The following is a 22625-nucleotide window of genomic DNA, read 5'->3' on the forward strand; positions in this document are numbered from 1 at the left end:
AAAAGCACCAACTATGTGGAATTGTCTGTTTCTTCCTTGAAGTATGTCAGTTTTTGTTCCACATACTTCAAACCGATATTTACTATCGGTTACAGGTGGCCTCAGTCTGCAGTGGCTTGCAGCAGGGCTTTGGTTCCCGGCCAGAGACTGAGGTTGGGAGCAGTAGGGAGAATGCTGAATGCTGACCACTACACACCAGGGACAGTGGCCGGTGACAGGGCTCTGGCCCGTCGGCTGGGTAGAAATGAATTTCCATATGGAGACGGGGATTAGTGAAGTAAGTGAAGTATTTATTAGGAGGAAGAGTACAGTACGTGTGGACAGACACACAGGTGGGCTAAGGGGGAGTCTTGCCCTTGTGATAGTTTGAATCACTTTTTTGGGGCATTTCCTCCAGGTTTCCTTTGACCAATAGTCTTGCTTTGCCAGGTTCTGAGTCTGTCTTTGGCTTATCTCAGGATCTTCCTGCATGTGTGTGCATCTTTTAGCCAAGAGGGATTCTAGAGAAGAGGCCTGTGGGAAGTTGCATCACTTACTCTGAAGTGACGTTTCCTTCCTGTTGACCTCTGTGGAGCCTTTCTGGGCATGCGTAGTCTGGGAGGTCTCCTTAACTTTGAGGATGGAGTGTGTGACCTTTTATCTCTTATCTGGGCAAGGCCCAGCCTCCTCCATCAACCTGCTTTATGGAGTTTCTGTCCACAGGAGAGAAATTGTTCAGCCTGGGACCCATCTGTCTCCTGCCTGAATATAAGCATTTATAATTACTATATCCTTCTGATACAGAGACCATTTTTATGAGATGTCTCTCTTTATCTCTGGTAATACCCTTTGCCTTGAAGTTTATTTTGTCTGATATTAATCTAGTCACCACAGGCTTCATTTACTTAACATTCGTAGTGTATCTTTTCCATTTACTTTCCAATCTATCTGCGTCTTTGTATCTTCAAGGTGTATTTGTTGTGGACAGCATACAGCAGTGTTTTTTCTTTTTCCTTTTCCTGGTCAGCTCTGACAGTCCCCATGTTTTAACTGATCCGATAAACACTGTCCGTCACTACTGTGACGATGGGAATATTCTGTATCTGTGCTCTTTTGAAGTCTGTCATGCTGCTACTAGACTTGCAAGTGGGCAAAGAAACTCCCCCCACCCCCCAGAATTTTTAACTTTAAAGTAAGCAAGAAATTTAAGTATCACGTGTGACTAGTGGCTGCTATATATAATTTGGTGGTTGTTAGTCAGTCACTAAGTCATGTCTGACTCTTTGTAACCCCATGGACTGCAGAATGCCAGGCTCCTCTGTCTTCCACTATCTCTTGGGAGTTTGCTCAGATTCATGTTCATTGAGCTGGTGATGCCATCCAACCATCTCATCCTCTGTCGTCCCCTTCTCCTCCTGCCTTCAATTTTTCCCAGCATCAGAGTCTTTTCCAGTGAGTCAGCTCTTCATATCAGGTGGCCAAAGTATTGGATCTTTAACTTGAGCATCAATGAATATTCAGGGCTGATTTCCTTTAGGATTGACTGGTTTGATTTCATTGCTCTCCAAGGGAGTCTCAAGAGTCTTGATGTAGAAATTCTGGATTCTAATCACCTTCCTCTAAAAATAATTTTTAAACAGGCAGTTAACTTAGGTGAACTCAACTGCAAAATTATCTCCCGTACAGCATGAAGTAGCTCAGATTTTAGTTTAGTTCTTTTAGTCTTAGTGGTGCATGTGCGGCTCAGTGGTCAGCCATAGATGCGAAGAGTTTACAAAGAGAAACTGGGAATCCCGACTCTGGCTCTTCTGTTATTTGCTTGCTCCAAGTCTTGTGCTCTGGATCTCCAAGCCACAAAGACTGCAGATTTTCCACTGGAGGTTTACCTGCCTTGTGTGGTGCAGACTAAGACCTGACCTCAGGCTGGAAGTGGTGGAAAAAGAGGAAATTCACCCTGTATAGAGTGCCTTTCTTGCAGTTGTTGACTCCCTTCTTTTGGTCACTTTCAGTAGCTGGCTTGTGTAAGCTCCACACCACAACTTCTATTTTTATTTCTGAAAGAGTGGGTTCAGTAGGAGCTATTTCATCCTACCAGAAACCTGAACTTATTTGGTCTCCCCTCACAACATTTGATAATGAAATTTCAAACATGTACCAAAGTTGAAAGAATTTTAGAGCAGCAATCTAGATTGTACAAATTTTCCAATATTTTATCATATATCTACTCATCCTTTAACACATCTTATTTTAAAGCATTTCAAAATAAACTGCGATCAATACACTTGCCCTCAAGTACTTTAGAGTTTATTTATAGAGAGTTCAACAACTGTTTTTTTTTTTTTTTTACTTTTTTGATGTAGAATTTTCACACAGTGCACATATCTGAATTTGTGCGTTCTTCGAGTTCTTAAAAAGCAGCTTTACTGGGTTATAATTTACGTACAATAAAATGACCAATTTGGTGCATAATTCAAGGGGTTTCAGAAAGTGTAACCAAACCCACAATCACGATAGAGACCCTTCCATCACCGCCCGAGTTTCCCTCGTGCCAACAACCCCTCCCCACACCTGCTCTTATTCTTAAGGTCCCCCAGTGGGCTGTGGGCAGGGGCCAGGGAGCCACGGTAGGAGGAGGAACTACAGACGCAGAGGAGAGGCCGCTCGCCGCCGAGTGTGCCCTGAACTGCCGGAGAAGACCGGAAGGGTGGAGTCGGGGCTCGGGTGGGCCCTCACGGGGCCCCGGCTGTTCTAGCGGCGGGAGTGGCCCGTGGGATCACAAGGTTCATTCCTGCCTCCGAAGGAAGATTCTGCCAATGGGAGCACAGAGGTGCCCACTTCTTGAACCTGCTACGGTGTGAGGCGCTCAGGAAGCGAGCGCTCCCTCCATCTTCAAGAAGGCGGCCTCGGGCAGTTCACAGATCTGAGCCTCAGTTTCTTCACTTGTGAAATGGACTTCCTTCCAGGGCTCAAGCGTCAGCTCACCCGTGGGGTCACTTGAACGTGGACTCCCTGACTCCAGCCTCAGTCCCACGCAGCCTCCATGAGGACCCCCCTTTCCGGAGGCGGGAGGCAACGCGGATCTGTGCTTTCAGGGCAGGAAGCATGCGGTCTGCAGAGCTGTTCAACTCCGTTCAGAGTTGAGAGGCTGGGCTCTGGGACAAAGGGGTCCCGGGACACAGTCTCCTCTGTAAGCAGAGCCCCCATCGCCTGGAATCCAGAGGCCTAGTCGCCACCTGGCTGCAGCCAGGAGTCTTCAATCTCACCACCTTTCAGAAAAACCCACCTGTGATGGTGTGGGAAGGAGTGCTATTGGCAGGAAGTAGCTAATTTTTCAGAAGGCGTGGGTTTTGACCCTCGAGTTACCAGTCTCTAAATGCCCCAGGGAGAGACTGCCAGCCTGGTACTCATCAAGAATCATCCCGATTTATACTGATCAAGTTCCTGCCCGCGCTCAGGAACACCGTTTCCTGTGATTCTTATAGCAATCCCACCAGGCAGGAAGGAGAGCTGTGAGCCCCACTCAACAGATGAGAAAACGAAGACTCGGGTATCACATGACTGGCCTAAGGTCTCACAGGGCGGAGGGAACAGAGCTGGGGCTGGCAAGTCTAACGAACACGTGACTCAGCCTGGCCAATCAGACACCGCAAGGGGCTTTGGCCCGCACCTCTGGGGAAGAGGGTTTCCTCTCCTCTGGGACGACTGGCCTGCAGCTGCAATGCTCCCTGGCTGGGTGGCTTGTCTGGTGCTGCCTGGGGCCTTGCACCGCTCCCACCCCCACCCGGGGGGACCACCGTGCTGGCGGGCATCCCGGGTGGTCGACCGCAGTCCTCTGGATGCCCACTCAGACGGCTGGGCTCCCACCCGGGGCTGGTCTCATCGTCACATCAGCCTTTACTGCGAGCCCAGGGCTGCTGCTGGGCTCAGATCTGATAAGGGTTTCAATGTCGTTAAAGCAGAAGGCAGGTTCCAAGAAGGCTTAAGCCTTACTTTTCTTACCAGTGGAAGGAACTAGTTTAATTCAGTGGCTTTTCAACTTTATGTTTTTAAGCAGAATGCAAAACAAACACGCCCAGATGATATCCTTTACAGAACCCAAAACTTAAGAGTAAAGGAGGCCTTCTCTGAGGGGGAGCAGGAGGCAGGAGACCCCACCCCTGCCTGACCAGCCTCCTCCTGCCACAATACCTATCCCCTGCCCCGCCCCCCCCAACTTCTGGAGTGAGCACTGCTGGCTTCTGAGGAACAGTCTGAAAAACCAGCATCTTAAAAAAGAATCTTTCAGAATTAACAACCAACTGGATTCTGAGTTACAGGATGAAGAGGCTGAGGACCATGGAAAGGAGCCCCACACAGAGGAACCCAGAGGCGCTGGGTCGTCTGAGGAGGGCGCTGTTCCCGCCCGTGGAGGGCACTTGGACGAGAAGCAGGGCTATGCTCACCGCGCTGACCCGGGCAGCTGGGGTCCCGCGGGCGTCCTGAACCTTTCTGGGCCTCAGCCCCTCCCTGTCAGCTCATCTGCAGGGGCTCCGGCAAGTGGGATGCTTATGTGCTTTGCTGGGCGCCTGGGGGGATGGCTGAGGACAGGGCAGGGAGGATGAAGTGTTGTGGGAAGCTGCCGGACGACAACCGTCAGGAGGCGCGTGGCGTCTGCGGAGCCTCGCGGGCCTCTTGACCCACAGCAGCCCTGCCAGCAACGCCAACACACACCCAGAAAGCTGGAGGGGGGTGACGGGCCACACTCCTGCCCTGGAAAGTTTCAGCTGAACCAGGGGCAACCTTCCCAACAGAGCACAACTTACAATGTCAACCTTCCGTTCAGAACCGCTGACCCCACCATGAGAGTCCGCGTCACCAGAAGGATCATTTTGCATCTATCTATCTATATTCTTTTAATATGGGGAAGTTTAATAGCTTTTATTCCAAAGCATAGAAAAGGGAGTTAAGAAAATATACAATTTTTTTTCTCAAGTGAGACTATTACCAGTGACCATTGAAAGGATAACCAACATTCACGTCTGAAAGACTGACCTTTGCAGAGTTTTGTAGGGGGGCAGATAAAACATTAAGGGAAGTGAACACCCATTGCAAACAAGGACATCCAGTGTTTGGGGCTCAGGCCTTACATGTCAGCTTCACAGAGCTTTCCTGCTCTCAGGAGGGAACCCACATGTTCCCGTGTGCATCAGGTGCTTTGACATAAGGGATGTTCCAAATCCATGGTCGATCTGGGAGAAAAAAAATTACATGAGTATAATACTTATTTGAATATGATTACAGAAAATCCACTCACCTGATAGGATCAAGTCACTCACAGGCTGGAGTCGCCATATCGCGAGAGCCCTTTTCTGAACTGAGCCCTTTTGGGTAGGAGCTTGCAGTAAAGGTTCGTGTTAAGACATGGGAGCGTGAACCCCGGCGTGAATGCTGGCTTGCCACTAAGGTTCACAAGTTCCGTCACCTCTGAACCTCAGTTTCCTTATCTGCACCTAAGACGTGGAGCTGGCAGTAGGATTAAATGAAATACTGTTGTTGCTTAGTTGCTCAGTTGTGTCTGGCTCTTTTGCAACTCCATGGACTGTAGCCCACCAGCCTCCTCTGTCCATGGGATTTCCCAGGCCAAGAATCCTGGGGCGGGTTGCCATTTTCTTCTATAGGGGATCTTCCCAACAGAGGAAATGAACCCACGTTCCTGCATTGGCAGGCAGATTCTTTACCACTGAGCCACCAGGGAAGCCCATTAAAGGAGATAAGCTTATGAACTGTGCAAGATGCCGTGTTCCATCCGCACAGAGAGCCTAGAAAGGAGGGTGGCTCTCGTTTTCTTCTTTTGAGAAGCTGGAGAAACCAGCAGTGACAATGGGCACAGGCAAGTGGCCACTCTTCTGCCCTTAGCTGGTCATGGTTGCACAGAACCACAGGTCCAGAGTCATGTCCCTGAAGCGGCTTTGTTCTGTAAATATTAAGGCCAGTGATTGGTGAGCCATGAAGATCTCTGAATAATGACTGTAGACCCACATCGAGGAAAGCAACAGGCCTTAGAATGGTACTGATACAACAGAAAGGAGACCAAGGTTCAAATCCTGCCTTCGTCTTTGTCTGCGGCCTGGGGAAGGCTTGTGGGTCTTGGTCTCGGGTTCCCCGTCTGTGAAATGGGAATTAATTACACTCCCAACCTCCCAGGATTACTGTGAAGCATGAATGCGAGAATGACTGGGAAGCTCACTCCTGGCATATTGTAGGTGCTCAATAAATGTGAACTTTTTCTTCCAAAAGAACCAAAATAATGTGAAAGTGTAAGTTGCTCAGTCATGTCTGACTCTTTGTGACCCCATGGACTATAGCCCATCAGGCTCCTCTGTCCATGCAATCTCCAGGCAAGAATACTGGAGTGGGTTGCCTTGGGTAGGGTGAAAGTACATTGCAAGGATTAAAAATAAACCCCCCCACTACTGTTCTGAGAAACACGAGTGACGGAACAAGTCTGGAGGGCAGAGTGCTCACTCGGCAGGTCGGCTGGGATGGACCAGCCAGCCGCCCCTGGGGGAGGTGCTGGCTCTTCGTGAGCAGAAGCAGATGGCAGCTGGGAGGCTGGCCTGCCTAACAATGGTACCTGCTGCTCATGCCGCCCAGCCTCGCCATTGTGTTGAATAATCATAGTGTGAACATGCAAACAGCAGCTCCCAGCAGCAGGAGCAGCCAGAGAATGCCCAGGGTGGCAACACGTTACCAGAAGCCTGTTCTCTAGCCTTTGGCCTCCAGATGGTTTGAAAGCAGGAAACCACACTTTCTGTGAATTTCCTTAGGAGGCAGGGGGCTAGCAGGGCTGGAGACCTGACTCTCACTGGCCGCTCTCCTGCCCTAGAAATGTCATCTTCTGTGTCTGCACGTCCCTGCATTTTCTCCTCTTTCCCTGCAAACTGCTCTGTGGGGTGACGGCAGCCGTGCTTCATCCCCTGGGCAGGAGACACTCTGACCCTTGCTGTATGAACAGCCAGTTGAGATTCTCGGCAGCGCAGGATCTGTGGCACACAGACATTTCGCAGTAACTGAAAAGAGCACCGCTGCATTTGAGCGCACCCTCGGACAGCTGGGGTCTGACCCTGCAGGTCCGCTTATGCGCTGATATTTCCTCAATAAATACTACTACACGGTCAGGGGCTGGTTGAATCTGGGGATGTGGAATCGGGGACATAGAAGGCTTGTCATGGGACTCGAGGATCTGAGCATTTTGTATCCAGGGGGTCCTGGAGGCACCCCTTGTGGACACCAACGGTGACTGTATTCCTTTCCTTCAAAATAAGCTGGTAATGTCCAATTGAGGACCTGGAAACCACCCGCCTGGCAAATCCCATGCTCTGTTTTATAAATAAACAAATGTCTGTATTTCTTGGGCGGATTCTTTCCCATGCTTGCTGGAAGGCCCTCCCTAACCTTGGGGGAAAGCCACACACACAAAAATGCCAACAGGGAGGGGATGAGGGGGTAAGTCAGCATTACCACTCACTGGCTTAGATGAAGGCCTGTTTCAGGCAAACCTCCTCAACCGTCCCATGAGAGTACATGCCTCATGACACAGTCGTGTGTGTATGTGAAATGCTTGTTAGTGCTGGTTAGGTGCCTGTACTCTGCTAGACAGGCTTCCCAGTTGGCTGAGTGGTAAACAATCTGCCTACCAATAAAGGAGATGTGGGTTCAATCCCAGGGTCAGGAAGATCCCCTGGAGAAGGGAATGGCAACCCACTCCAGTATTCTTGCCTCAGAAATCCCATGGACAGAGGAGCCTGGTGGGCTACAGTCCATGGGGTCGAAAGAGAGTCTGATACGACTGAGTGACTAAATACCACCACCCTGCTAGACAAAGCCGAGCGCCTCTCCAGGTTACAGTCCAGAGGGGAGGCAGACCCGGGCGCGCCCTGCTGCTGGGATGCTGACCCTCACTGTGTCTGCCCCGCGGTTCCCTGTCTGGGCTGACTGGGAACTGCTGGCACGTTTTTCTGGGACCCACTGCTGGAGAGCTCGTTTCAGTAGGTCTGAGCCGGGCCTGGCAATGTGCCCCTTTGTCAAGACAGTGCCCAAGGCCCAAAGCTACGCACACACTTAGCCCAGGAGGCTAAGCCTAAGGCCATCATCACACTGGGTCTTCCCCACCACCAATATGTTTACTCAAGAGAACTGGGAGGTTGGGGGGCAGGAAGGAGGGAATGGAACGGAAAAAACAAGATAAAGGAAAAAAGATAAAGGCACAGCCTAAAGCCAGCAGGGGAAGGAGGGCATCGGGTCACGTCCTGTCCCGCATGAGTCTCAGGCTCTGTCTGCTCATCAGGGGTGGGGGAGAGAACGACCGTCCGCTCCCTGTTATAACTGCATCGGGCATTTTAAGTGCCAGAAACTGGTTAACAGCAGCTGGACTCTAATTCTGAGTGGGACACGGGTTAGATGCTTCCGAGACCTCATCTCGGTCGCTCCTCAGCCGTGAGCTGTGTGCTTTCACGTCCTCATTTTGTAAATGGAGACACTAAGGCCTGGATAAGGCAAACCACCACCCAGCGTCACGCGGTAAGCTGTCAGGCTGGTGCATAAACACCTGGATCTAAAGCAGTGTTTTCCATCTGTGAGCTGGGGGGTGGGGAGAAGTGGTCACAGATTCCTTGAAATTCTGATAGAACCTCTTGCTAGTGAAAAACAAATATGGTGAATTTACAACAACATACTTAGAGGACTCAGAAAAATACACATGGCTTGGGAGGAAGGGAACAAGAATGCCTTTGGAAGCTGTCCATGTGACCAGAGAGAGGAAGCCAGCTGTGTGAGGCAGGAGGGGCTCGTCAGATGAGCCCAGATGACCCAAAAGTGGAGCCATCAGAAGGGCAGGCTTCGCTCACCACGAAGCCAGAAGAGTGAGTGAGGGTGGGAGGCAGCCAGACCCCAGCCAGCCTCGATTGGGGGAGGAAGGGACCTGCCAACCCCATTACGGAACCCAAGGTTTGGGAGTATTAATGGGATGACGTCATTAACACTTTCCAATCAAACCTCAAACTTGCCCTGTTCACATTTAGCGTTTGCTCAAAAACTGTGGACTATAACTTCCCCAGTAGACGTCTACCCTACAGGGGAAAATGCACCAGGATCTGCCCTGTCCTGACAGTATTACATCTCCCCCTGTGTGAGCTTGGCAAAGCGTGAACTTGCCTCAAAGCCAGACTTTCCAGGGCTGAGAGAAGTGCTCTGGGGCTGGAGGGGCCGCGTCAGAGCAGACGCAGAGGTGGGGCCGCCCACCCCGGCCAGCCTCCCTCCAGACACACTGGGAACCCACACCAAGACGCCACGGACTTCCTCTTGCCAAAAACACCTGGTCTCTGACCTTAAAGTCCTCGCCTAGCGCAGCAGTTTTCAGCGGGTGACTTGGGGACCTACCTTTCAAGGGGGTGGGGGTACACCTGTAAAGTGAAAGTGACGGTCACCCTAACATGGAGTCGTCACTGGTCACTGCTGCCTGGGTGTACAGAGGCCACACGACATGCGTGACGGCACACGGAGCAGCGATGAGGCTCCAGCTGTTAACCCAGACAGTGCATGAGTCTGCAAAACGGGAAACAAGGCCGTCTTCCAAACTAACCTGAATTGGCGAAGTGTCATTTTAGATATTTTAAATATATCAATGGGCTTATTATCATTTTAAAACAAGTCAATAAGTACTTTAAAAATTTTTGGCTTTAACTTCTGATATGACAAATATCAACAGCTATAGAAACCGTGTAATGGAAAGCTGTCTGTGGTCCTTGATCAGTAAGGGCACAGGGGGTTCTGAGACCCAGCGGCCTGAGAGCCGTGCCTCCGGGCCGCGGACGGGGCAGGGAACCTGTGCTCGCAGAGCAGGGCGCCAGCGGGCTCCCGCCGAGGGCGCGCCCTGCGGCTCTCTCTGAGCACCGTCGCCTCTGCACTGGCACTCACATCGGAGCTTCTCCGCCCCCTGGGTCTCACCTCTGTCCCCGTACAGTTCTGGAGGCAGGTCGTACGGCACAGGGAAGGAGGCTGCGGGCTCCTGGCTGCTCCCGGAGAAGAATTTCTGTTTCACTTTGAAACTGTCCAGGCCCTGCAAACACACAGAATCTATAATTGCATCTCATTTTCTGGAAGAAGGTCCCAAGATGCAATTATATTTTTATGGTGCTCACAACAAAATTCAGAGCTATTTTTGTGACTGTTTCAGAGCCTTTTCTGATATTGGTTAGGTCAAATATATTTATGACACTCCGCAAATTACTCTTCTCCTAAAAATGAGATGTCCAAGTTTCCGAAAATAAATTAGACCAAAGCTTGCAAAAGTTTATTAAAGTATACAAAGATATACGAGAAAAAAAAAAACAATTTTAGCTGTGATAGCCCATTTCTACCAATCTCTGTGTACAGCAGCAGGGAATATGTAGAAGATACTATAAAATACTTCGAATACTTTCAATATTGCTGTAGTAATGGGCTGCTCACTCTGGTGAAGTGTGAATGTTCCTTTCACGTATAATGGAAGTGTCCAAGATAATGGGATAGGAATGTAACAATGAGAACTCAACAAGACCCACCCAAATGAAGGCTGAGTCTAAGAACTCCAGAAGAGGCTAGTACTAACTTCCAATCCTGATCGGGATGCAAGGCCAGGGGCCGCATCCAGCCGGTGTTCACACTGCTCCTGCCTGCTCACACGGGGCCTGCCCGCCACATGGGCACCCCAGAGGTCAGCCGGGTGCTCCCCACACCACTGATCATCCCTCGGCCCCTTCCCGGATGACCCCAGCACACTGTTTCTACCTCATTCCTCTGGGCACCCGTTCACACTCATGTTGCTCCTCCTCATCCTAGACGCCCACAGAGCAAACGGGGCTCTGTCTCCGAAACCCGTACAAAGTGCTAGGCCTACAGCTCCTATCCTGGTGAGCATACAGCTTAGACTTGGGAAGGAGAGGCTGCTCCTTCCTGGGCACAAGAGGGTATGGTAAGCGTCAGCGCCGTGTGGACCTGGCCTTCGGGCCACCCGGGCTGAGTCTGTGCGGGTATCAGGGGCGGTGTGAGCGGCTCAGGCTGCACTCACTCACCCCACTCACGACTCCGTGAGCCCCTCTTCTGGGCCAGTCTGTACTCAACGTACAGGGGTCACCAAAACTGTCACAGTCCCTGTTCTCAAGGGATGCACAGTCCAGTGGGGAGACATTAAACAAACACATTTATAGAAGTAACACAAACAATTACCATTTGTGATAGGTGCTGTGAATAACAACAGGGGAGTCCTAAGAAAATAGTAGGCCTGTTTTAGATTTGTTGGGGAGGGGTGTTCAGCAGAAGCCTCCCCGAGAAGGTGACAATTAAACTTTGAAAGGTGAATTGTATTTGGTTAGCTGAGGGTGGGTCCAGGAGGAGGGCACGGAATCCCCAATGGCCCAGAGGCAGCAAAAAAACTTGTGTGCGAGAAGAACTAAAAAAGACGGTCACAGGGGGATACTGGGCCACTTATTCATTAGGCCTCCGTTTCCTCACTTGTAAAATGGGAACAATACCCTTCTAGATGTGTGCTCAGTCATGTCTGACTCTGCCACGTTCCTCAGTCCATGGGATTTCCCAGGTAAGACTATTGGAGTGTGTTTCCATGTCCTCCTCCAGGGGATCTTCCCCACCAGGGACTGAAACTGCATCTCCTGCGTTGACAGGCGGATTCTTTACCACTTGCAACTCCTGGGACGCCCCCATCTTCTGGATGTTATTGCATTAATGCATCTCACTTCAACACCCAGCACAAGCCTTGATGCATAGTTGGTGGTCAAGAAATGCTGAGCTGCAAAAATGGGGTTAAAGGACCTTCCCCACTTACTTTACTGGCGTCTGAGCAGAAGCCTTGCGGGCAGGAGGGGATGTGCAGGGAGGGAGGGGTGATGCCCCACCCCGGACGCGGGTGAGTAAAGCTGCACAACATGTGAGACTCCGCTCAGAAAAGGAAGAAATGACCTCGTAATGGTGGTGGGTTAAGAAAAGGCTCCACAGAAAATATTTTTGCTGGACCTTGAAAAGTTGATATAATTATGATAAACGGAGAGCTGGCAGGGAGCAACGTCGGGGGGTGAGGGGAGGAGGCCAGCCTGATGGGAGGCACTGCAGGGGGATGGTGAGGGAGGTGGGGGGAGCGCTGGAGACCTGGAGATGGAATGCGGCGGCAGGCTGCAGAGGGCTGTGCAGGGGAAGCAGCGTAGACGCCTGCGGCTTCTCCCTATTGAACCCCCGTCTCCTGGCCACAGTGAGGGGCACGAGCCCTGAGTCAGGGATGCGGAGGAGAGACCACCTTTCTCTGGGGAGCTCGTCTTGCTACAGGAACCACTGACTGAAACTGCCACCCTGTTCAGGCACGACAGTCACGCCTTGCATGAGTTATCTTATGACAAGGGGTCCCCGCAAGGAACGCTGAACTAACAAGCTACCGGAACTGGAAGAATTTGGGAAAGGTCAAAAGGAGAGAGCAGACTCCAGTCCAAATGTCTAGCAACCTCCCAGAATCCTCTGTGCTGGAATCCATCTTGGCTGAGTAACGCTTGTGCCGCCAGGAAGGACCCTGAGTCAGAGTGACTGGCCAGAGACAACCTGGAAACTAACCCAGTCACCACAGAGGCCGAGACGGTGAGCCCCGTGGCAGAGCAGTCCTCCTGGGTTTCCTCTCCCTCCTGCTCTGCACCCGGGCGCCCCTTCCCACTAAGGTCTCTTGCGTGGTCAGCATGTGTGTCTCCTCGGACAATTCATTTCTGAGTGTTAGACAAGAGCCCTCCCTCGGGGCTATGGAAAGCAACAACTTGCAACAGTTCGGCAATGTGTGAGCCCCAAGCTGCCCACCGGGCTCCATGTCCTTCAAATGGAACTGGGCATTAGAAGAAATGAACCCAGATGACACCGCCCAGACCTCTGGATCCAGCCCCACCTGAAGCAAGTCTCAGCTGGCTATCCTTCACTTCAACCCGGGGTGTCGCAGGACCCTGGTGAGAGAGTGGCCTTTACTGCGATGTACAGTGAGGAGTTGCAGAAGGTTTTCTGAGCAAGTAAGTACCACTGTAAAGGTGGACATGGCAACCCACTCCAGTATCTTTGCCTGGGAAATCCCATGGACAGAGGAGCCTGGCGGGCTACTGTCCACGGGGTCACAAAGAGTCAGAAACGACTTAGCAACTGAATAACAAGACAGGATGAGCCAAATTCTGGAAACCCTGGCCCTTGACATCTTAAAAAAAAAAAAAAAAAAGAGGCCAGAGGTTGGGAAGTGATGCCAATTTAATGATTATCAAAAACTTTATGGCATTTCAGGCAAAAAATGACTTCCCTCTTCTTTAGCTCCTGGCTTACTTGCATTACTTCTCAAGTGAGTATGGTGAGGGATGATGAGTCTTTATGGCTCGGACCCAGATCTCAAGACCCCCAGCGCCATTCTGCGGTGGCTGCTTCACACACCAGAAGCTTTGAGCTGTCCATGTCTGACAGGAAGCAATGTGCTTTTTTCCTAGACTGCCATTTCTGATCCAAATTCTAGGGTATCATATATATATATATTTTAAAAAGTGCCACTTTCCCCTTCAATCTGGATGTCAAATAATTTGAGGCTGTCTTCTAATTATCATCATTTATATATCACAGTGGTACCAGTTGGCATTTTACAAAACAGAGGAAGGCACCCTCCCAGGCATGGGTCACTTTGAAGACAGCTATTATGACAATACAGGGATAAAACACCAGGTGAGAGGGTGGACATGAACCACACCTGAGAAATTACTGGCTTTTCCCTCCATCAGCTCTGGGAGGGAAAGAGCTGGTTCTCACTGTGACGGATTAGGTTTAGCAGCTTAGCTCAGTCACAGAGAGCAAGAAGCAGGCTCACATTTCAGTTCCAGATGTAACTTACGTTTTTAGTTGCATCTAACCGAGCAGCATCCTCAAGCAGTAAAACCCCAGGCAAGGTATCCAATTTTCCTGGGGGAACACTAGTGGCAGATGAATCTTCTAGAAGGAGTGAGTGCCTTTAATCAGAGATGCAGCGACTGACAAGGAAGTGAGCTAAAGGAAGGTGGCTCTCTTGCTTCTCCTGAAGTATGTGATCTTCAGGGCTTCCAGCCGGAGGCTTTGGAGAAGCTTTGTGGGACAGCACACTCCTTACAGGGCTGAGAGGGATGGGCTCTTGAGAAGCGAGGGGCTGACTATGAGAGTGTGGAGGACGCTCTGGAAGGAGAGAAATAACACTGCACTATCGCGGGTGTGACAGCAAGAATTCGGGTCACTTAAAGCTCAGTCTCCGCCTTGGCCTTCTGTTGAAGGGCTTGGTCTACGTGCTAGTTTACGTTAACTGTGACCTGCGCCCAGCACTTGCTGAGTACCTGGTGCTGCTGTAAATACTTTACATGTAACCACTCTTCATTCCCAAATGACCGCCCACGTTACGGCGGCGAAGGAAGCCCAGAGAAGTAAAAAGGAGGTACAAAGGCCGAGAGTCATGGCTCATAAGCAGGGCTGCAACCACCTCCCTCCTCTTTCTGTCATTTTGGTTCCTACAGATCCGAAGTCCCTAAACCTTCAGACTCTGTGCTCTGGGAGAGTTCCCTTTCTTGGTCCTTGGAATTTCTCCAATCCTATGTTGTCTCTTTGAGTTACCTCTAACTGAGCACAAAGCAGGCTCCGAGGGTCACACAGCTAGGAAACGGCCACGGCTGCCACGGCCCACCTCACTGCATGCCGACAAGCACTTGTGCATGGCGGGGTCCAGGGGTGGGGGCAGGAAGCAGGGGGAGAGGAGGCGGGAGGCACGCTGCTCCCACTCACTGTGTGCTGTCAGTAAGGACACCGGACGCTGTCTCCTGGACCACGGGAGGCTTCAGGCGGAGAAACACAGACCCTGATGGGGGCAGAAACCGCTTCAGGAGGTGGGAGCCGAGGAGGGCGGATGGGCTGGGTCCTGGGCAGCAGAGGCCAGGACCAGAAGGGGCAGCGTAGGCTGTGCCTGGCAGGTGGGACAGGCAGGTGTGGGGACTGCACGTGGACCGGTGAGCAGTGGGGTGGGGCGTGGGGGGTGCGCTGAGGTAAGGCCAGGATGTGGTCCTGTCAGTTGAGCAGAAGAACACCAGAGGTTACAGAGAAACATCACCTCAAACCTGGTGCTCAGCCGTGGCCTCCTGGGAAACTGAGAGCCCGAGCCACATGCTGGGCCCCGGGGCAGGTTGGCAGAGGGGGTGTAGGGAGAGCGAGGGGACGGTTAAGGTGGGGGCGCTTGTAAATTTTAATAGTTCTTCCAGCCAGAGCCATGTTTGGTAAAAAATGTTTAACCAGAATGGAAAAAAGAGAAAGTAAAGACGTGAAGACTGGAAGTTGGTGGGCGTCTGTCTGCAGCACTTTTGTTTCTGGTCACAGGAAAGAGAACGCACTGTCTGGGGAGCAGTGAGCCTGGGGCTGAGCAGGGGCTGGGCCGGTTCTCAGCCCGGGGACAAGGGCAGGGACGCTCAGCACATCGGGCCACCTTTGTGCATCACTTCCAGAGGTGGGAGGAATCCTAGACAAAGCGGTGGGCAGCCTATGTTGGTGCTCAGTAAACACCAAAACGCACCAAGTTTACAGAGGGGAAACCTGTATCTCCCTGAAACACTCGCAGATGCCTGAGGATTTAGAAAACGGCTGCTGGCCTTTGAAATCATGAGGTAATCTTTCCTATATTGAGATTTTTCTGAACCTAGATGAATTAGTCTAACCTAAAAGTTAAATACACCTCAATTAAAGGTGTGGAGTCCTGTCCCACAGCCATGGGGGCAAGGCCTTAGATCATGGCCACAAAGCAGAGACCGGGACCAAAGTCGCCTCTGAAGCCGACAGAGCTCCTTTGTAACCATGGCCAAAAGCTCCTCTGATCATCACCAGCATGCCTCCTGACCCTGTATTAGGTGGAGATGCTCACCCCGGTAGTCACCATATAGGGCCCCAACCAATCACCTAATGACGATTTGCCAGCAGGAATTTTGTCTTGAGGCATAAAAGTTGGCTGCTAACCCACAAAAATGTCAATTCCCCCTGGCCTGTCAGGAGGTGGCAGCCCCCTGCACTTGAACTGCCTGCTTTATCTCTGCTCTTTGTTCTTAATAAACTCGCTCCTTTCTGGCTTAGTGGGCCTAATCCAACCAGTGAAGATATGAATAGAACGAAAAGACTGATCCTCCCCCAGTTTCCCATCAGAATACTGAACGAGGAACTGGGGGCCCTGGCCCAGGGCCTGTTGGTACCAGTACACAGAGCGGTGTCCAGATTCAGGAAACACATCAGAGTCGCTTTCTGCTTTCTTGATTTGATTAGGGAGGCAAAGACATCTCAGAAGCTCCTGCGCTGTGTCCAGGACTCACCTGCTCCCAGGAGGCAGAAAGTCACACAGCAGAGGAGCCTGGAGCCCATGGCAGCATCAGGAACCCAAGACTGCTGCTGGCTGGGGGCGGGTCTCCTGGGCTGAGTGGTGTGTGAGCCTGGCCCGCGCCTTCCCCAGGAGACCAGAGCCAGCCTCTGCTCCTTGGTGACCATGTGTGACTGAAAGGCCGTGATCAAGAATGCCGATATGTCGGAGGAGATGCAACAGGAGTCGGTGGGGTGTGCTACTCAGGCACTGGAGAAGTATAATACAGAGAAGGACATCGAGGCCCACATCAAGGAGTTTGACAAGAAGTACAACCCGACCCAGCACTGCATCGTGGTGAGGAACTTCAGTTGTTGCATGACACATGAAACCAAAGACCATGTGCTTCTACCTGGGCCAAGTGGCCAGTCTCCTGTTCAAATCCAGGTAAAAGCATGCACTGTGCCACACACCCAATGATCCACCCAAAAACCAGGACTGCAGCCTAAACTCCAAATACCAGAGACGGAAATCTTCAGCCCTGCCTAAGGGAACACCTCCATCTTTGAACCTTTATTGGGTTTTGTACAGGGCATTCTCTGTACTGGTTTGTTGTGGTTATAAAGCAAGCAAATAAATATAAATGTAAGCAAAACGGAAAAAAAAATAAATAAATAAACTCGCTCCTTTCTGAAATGCTCTGTGTCTGGAAATCCTTTCCCAACCTGCATTCAGACTGCCACGACAAAAGGGACAACTCAAAAAACATTATAAAAGTGGAAGGCTGAAGTCAGACCATAAAGGAATAAAGTCTTCACTGAACAAACATTTGTCAAGCACCTACTGTGAGCAACAAAAGCCAAAGGAAGCACGGTCAAATGTGTCTTGACATTGATCCCCAAAGGTCTTGAAAGTGTTCCCGATCGAAGAGAAAGCTGCTGACTCGATGGCAAGTTAGGTTAACCTCAAAATGATGTGTTTGCTGATCACTGAACACAATGATGTGTTCACGCATTTAAAAGCAGAAGGGACTTCCCTGTGGTCCAGCTGTTAAAGACTCCGCACTCCCAGTGCCGGGGGCCCTGGTCGATCCCTGGTCAGGGAACGAAATCCCACATGCCACAACTAAAGATCCCGAATACTGCAGCTAAGGCCTGGTACAGCCAGAAAAATAAAAAGCAGAAAAAATGGGAACACATCAGTATTTGGTTACTGGGAACTTGTCGGCTCTCAGATCAGTCCCAGAACTTTACAATGGCATCACTATTATGAATGGCAGTGCCGGCTCTCCACCCGCTGCAGTCTGTAGGCCACAGTGTGTCCGCTCACACGCTTCCGGAACGACTGGCCCCTAAGATGGCCATGGGCAAGGAGAGCCGCCGGCTTCCTGTGGGTGGCACCTCTGCCGCACTTGAGGCTGTGCCCACGCCAAGCACAAAACCTGACCACATGCAATGCTGGCCTCAAGCCCATGTTCAGGAATGCAGACGTCGGGATGGCCCACCGACGAAGGACAGAAGTGGTGATTCTGGCTGCTGCTAACTCAGAAAAGTGGGTGTTTCGCACATGGAGTTCTGCCCAAGGGCCACAAAGGAGGACTCATCTCCAGAAACTGGGTCTGGATGATGTCCAGTCAGAAGAGCGACTCGAGAACTGGGTGTTAAGTACGTCTTTGACAAACGTGTGGCTAAACGTATTAAAAAGCTTGTCTTGACAGCACTGAAGGGAGAAACCCAGACACGGGAATCACACCGGGCCTTAGACTGCACCACTACCAGCAGCCATTTAAGATAACGACCAACACAGCAAGTTTAAGACACTGAATGAATACAGAGGGGCTGTTACCTGTCAGTAAGGCAACAGACCACCACGACCGCGAGCATGAGTCTGTGTGTACATTCTTCAGTTTCAACAGACAGCTGCAGGTGAGCTGTCCCACGTTGCCAACTGCTCCTAACAGGATCCACGAGCCTCCACTATGACCAACCTCGACAGTCTTAAAAAGCAGAGACATCACTTTGCTGACAAAGGTCCATCTAGTGGAAGCTATGTTTATCCAGTAGTCATGTATGGATGTGAGGGCTGGACCATAAGGAAGGCTGAGCACCGAAGAATTGATGCTTTTGAACTGTGGTGTTGGAGAAGACTCTTGAGAGTCCCTTGGACTGCAAGGAGATTCAAACCAGTCCATCCTAAAGGAGATCAGTCCTGGGTGTTCATTGGAAGGACTGATGCTGAAGCTTCAATACTTTGGCCAGCTGGTGAGAAGAGCCATTTATTGGAAAAGACCCTGATGCTGGGAAAGACTGAAGGCAGGAGGAGAAGGAGACAACAGAGGACGGGATGGTGGGATGGCGTCACCGACTTGATGGACGTGAGTCTGAGCAAGCTCTGGGAGACGGTGAGGATGGGGAAGCCAGGTGTGCTGCAGTCCAAGGGGGTGCCAAGAGTCGGACACGACTGAGCAACTGAACACCACCACCCAATACCCCTTTGATTAAATCCACATCACCCACATAGTCACTGCTCTGCGTATTTGTCCTCCTCACACAAAGGGGCAAGGGTGCTCCAGGAACCTCAAGGGAGCAACACTGATGAACAGACTTCAGTGAAAGTCTCCCATGTGCCAGGCCCTCCTGTGAGAGCAGCTCGCAGCCCAGTTGAGGAGACGCCTGAGTCAACAATGACAACACAGGGCACACAGGACAAGCCCCGGTTTTCGAAGGCTGTGGGGTGCAGAGGAGCAGCACCTGCAGTGGAGACGAGAGAGGGGGGTGGGGGGAGGCGGGGAGCCTCAGGGGTCGTCCGTAACATAGATCAAGGCTCCTGGGAAGGGTGGTGCGGGATACGGGGAAGCGGTGAACACCGCCCCAGGTGTCCCTAGGGTGTCTCCACGGGATTCCTACTTGATCAGTGGGCTGGGTACAGATGGCCCCCAACACTGGGTGTGGGCACCACACGCAGGGCTGCCTGGCTGGGATAGCAGCAGCGGCCTCCGCGAACGAAGCCCCTGCGCCGTCTGCCTCCTCGCACTCCCCGGGGGGACCAAGCGGGCGGCGGGAGGTGCTTGCGGAGCCGACCTGCGGGAGGTCACCCCAGGCACCGAGTCCAGGGACCAGCCGGGCGCACTCTGAGCAGGGAGGGCCTCTCCTTCACGAGCTAGGTGTCGCTCTGGGCTCCTGCAGCCTCCGCAAGATGACTAATGACCTGGCAGAGATCTCCGGGTTGCCCTCAAAGTCAAATCCAAAACTGCTAATCCTGTGAGGGCCACACAGAGGTCTCCTACTTTCTCAGACGCTCCGCAGAACAGTACGTGACGCAAACGAGACAGAGCGGCTGAAGGACAGCGTCTCCTGTGTTGCAAAAACCCTTTAGCTGCTTCCTGCAGATAAAACACATCACCTCACTCACGGCTGAAACGCTCTGGCAGTCAGCTCCTACCTCTTGGGTGGCTTCTGAGCTCTCACCAAACCCCCTTCTCTGCAAGCAGGCCCTCCTGGGGGCCGGGGCTGGGAAGGAGAGAGGCATGGAGGGCAGATCCAGGCCTGGGCAGTGACTAGAAACGCAGAACGGCCCGCAATGGGGCTGAGAAGCTCCCTGATGGAGCTGCAGCAGGGGCGGCCACCCACAGAACCCATGTCTGCCGTCGGTCCCAGGGCCGGCCGGCCCAGCCCTCCACATCTCCACTGTCCCTCCCATCCCGTGATCCCACCACACTCCCCCTCCTGTGGGCCTAAGGCAGCTCAAGCTGGTTTCTGAAAAACGCACCTAAAGACCTTGGGTACGCACTGAGACCTCTGGGCTCTGCTCATTCGGGCCCAGTGCCCTCCTCACGCAGCTCACGGCCAGACTACGCCCAGGTCTCAGCCCTCCTCACGTGGCTCACGGCCAGACTACGCCCGGGGCATCTCTCAGCCCTCCTCACGAGGCTCACAGCCAGCTTACGCCCGGGGCATCTCTCAGCCCTCCTCACGAGGCTCACAGCCAGCTTACGCCTGGGGCATCTCTCAGCCCTCCTCACGGGGCTCACAGCCAGCTTACGCCTGGGGCGTCTCTCAGCCCTCCTCACGGGGCTCACAGCCAGCTTACGCCCGGGGCATCTCTCAGCCCTCCTCACGAGGCTCACAGCCAGCTAACGCCTGGGGCGTCTCTCAGCCCTCCTCACACGGCTCAGGGGCTAGCTTACGCCTGGGGTGTCTCTCAACCCTCCTCACGCAGCTTATGCCCGGGGCATCTCTCAGCCCTCCTCACGGGGCTCAGCGGCCAGCTTACATCTGGGGCGTCTCTCAGCCCTCCTCACGGGGCTCACAGCCAGCTTACGCCCGGGGCATCTCTCAGCCCTCCTCACGGGGCTCAGCGGCCAGCTTACACCTGGGGCGTCTCTCAGCCCTCCTCACGGGGCTCACAGCCAGCTTACACCTGGGGCGTCTCTCACACAAGGTGTCTGCTTCACTGTGATGACCTCCTTGCTCAACTCGACCATCAGGCTCTTGGGAGGCGAGGTCAGATACTCGTGTGCTGTCCACACGCCTCATCTCGGCACTCTGCCCAGTCACTGAGGATTTGCTGGAGGACATGGCGATCTGCCCAGATGGGAAGCCTGATGACGAGATGGCTGCACATGTGGGTTCTTGAGTGTGTGCAGGAGCCCTGCTGTGAAGCATGGGATCTGCACGTGTAAACATGACAAGGAATTGCTCACTCGAGAACCTGCCGCCTCAGTAAGTCAACTCCACGTCCCCCTGCTGGAGGCCTCTATCTTGGACCTGCTGGCACAGTGTAGGTGGGGGGGAGTCCATTTTTTAATATTCTTGCCTGACGGTTTTTATATATGACTAAATCTCTATTTTACCTAGAATGCTCCACAGTGGTGTGTTAGTTGCTCAGTCGTGTCTGACTCTTTGCGACCCCATGGACTGTAGCCCACCAGGCTCCTCTGTCCACGGGATTCTCCAGGCAAGAGTACTGGAGTGGGGTGCCATGCCCTTCTCCAGGGGATCTTACCGACCCAGGGATCAAACCCAGGTCTCCCACATTGCAGGCAAATTCTTTACTATCTGAGCAGAGTCTAGTCTAGAGTCATTCTGCAGATTCTAAACGATTATGGCCATTCTCTCTCTAATGTACACATAGAAGCAACACTGGAGGTAAAAATCAGTCGCTTCGAGGGGTTGAGAGCTCCTGTAAGTGCAGCATACTTCTTTCCTGTTTTCCTTTTCGTGATGAGGGATCACGTTGGAACAGTTAGAAAGGACTGGAACTTTGCAGATGCTGACAACGAAAGTCAACGAGTAACACAGAATTTATTCCATGACTTAAGCTTTTGCTGGAAGATAATAGCTGAGTTCAAAGCTATAGCCACTATGATCACAGCACCTGAGTATTAGTTCCCCAGTGCTGAGGGTTTACTACCTCCTGGTGACACAGCTGAGTCATCACAGGAGGGTCAAGGGGACAGAGCATTGGGGGCTGCTGAATCTGCTGAGCGGGTGGAGCCTGGGGAAGTCACCTCCTCGTCTGCGACCCCGTCTGTGACAAGGCTGCCACAGGACAGCCTGTGAGACGGCTCTTGGACCCCCCGAGACCAAGAAAAGGCGCTCTCAGCCCACCTCGAGACGATGCCCTCACACCGCAGGGCCCAAAGGGAAGTCTCAGGACCAGCTCACAGCACTCCCCTGGTTGAGTCTCCTGGTCCAGGCTGAGTGGAGTGCCAAGGGCCAGCATCACGGGTGTGCCTACCACCAACTCAACTACAGCGAGTGGCAACAAGAGAAAAAGGACACCGAGAGAAAGACAGCTTCCCATGTGGTGCCCTCCTGGGGGCTTCCCCGTGAGTGTGACAGCAGGTCTTCTGTGACCCCTGGGACCCTGTCTCCAGCAGACGCTGTGAGACTCCAAGCCTCCAGGCTGGTGCTCAGGCCACTTCCTCCATAGCCTGCCTTTCCTGTTCCTCTCTGCTGACCGAGAAGCTTCGGATCCTTCGCTGCCCCCTCCTCAAGACGTCCTGCTCCTGAAGGTGGTCTCCGGTCACCCCAGTCCAGAATGAGTCTCACACTTGGCTGAGTCCTCCTTGTGGTGACATGTCACTTACCACCTTGTTGTAACTTTCATGTTCTGGTCCACAATCTTTATTTAAAGACTGTTATTAACTTTACCCAAAGCAGGATCTTCCATCACCTACTGGATATACTCCTTGAGAGCAGTGATTACATGGCACCCAAAACAGTGATTGGGGAAACAAATTCACAGCTGTTTGACCTCCGGA

General features: G+C 52.3%; 1 protein-coding gene and 1 pseudogene across 8 annotated transcripts in view; one reads left to right on the forward strand and one right to left on the reverse strand.

Moving 5' to 3' along the window:
* Window positions 1-269: 269 nt before the first annotated feature.
* Window positions 270-22625, reverse strand: part of TDP1 (tyrosyl-DNA phosphodiesterase 1) — a 77505-nt gene continuing 55149 nt past the window's right edge. For all 8 annotated transcript variants that reach the window (XM_061156434.1, XM_061156442.1, XM_061156436.1 and 5 more), the window contains 2 exons: window positions 9964-10075; window positions 270-5207 (listed from right to left, as the gene is read on the reverse strand). In XM_061156434.1, coding sequence (XP_061012417.1) covers window positions 5134-5207; window positions 9964-10075 — 186 coding nt within the window. In that variant the 3' untranslated portion in view covers window positions 270-5133. The remainder of the gene's footprint in view (window positions 5208-9963; window positions 10076-22625) is intronic.
* Window positions 16547-17064, forward strand: LOC133067150 (dynein light chain 1, cytoplasmic-like; annotated as a pseudogene).

This window comes from Dama dama, chromosome 12 (assembly GCF_033118175.1).
Source record: "Dama dama isolate Ldn47 chromosome 12, ASM3311817v1, whole genome shotgun sequence".
Taxonomy (NCBI): Eukaryota; Metazoa; Chordata; class Mammalia; order Artiodactyla; family Cervidae; genus Dama; species Dama dama.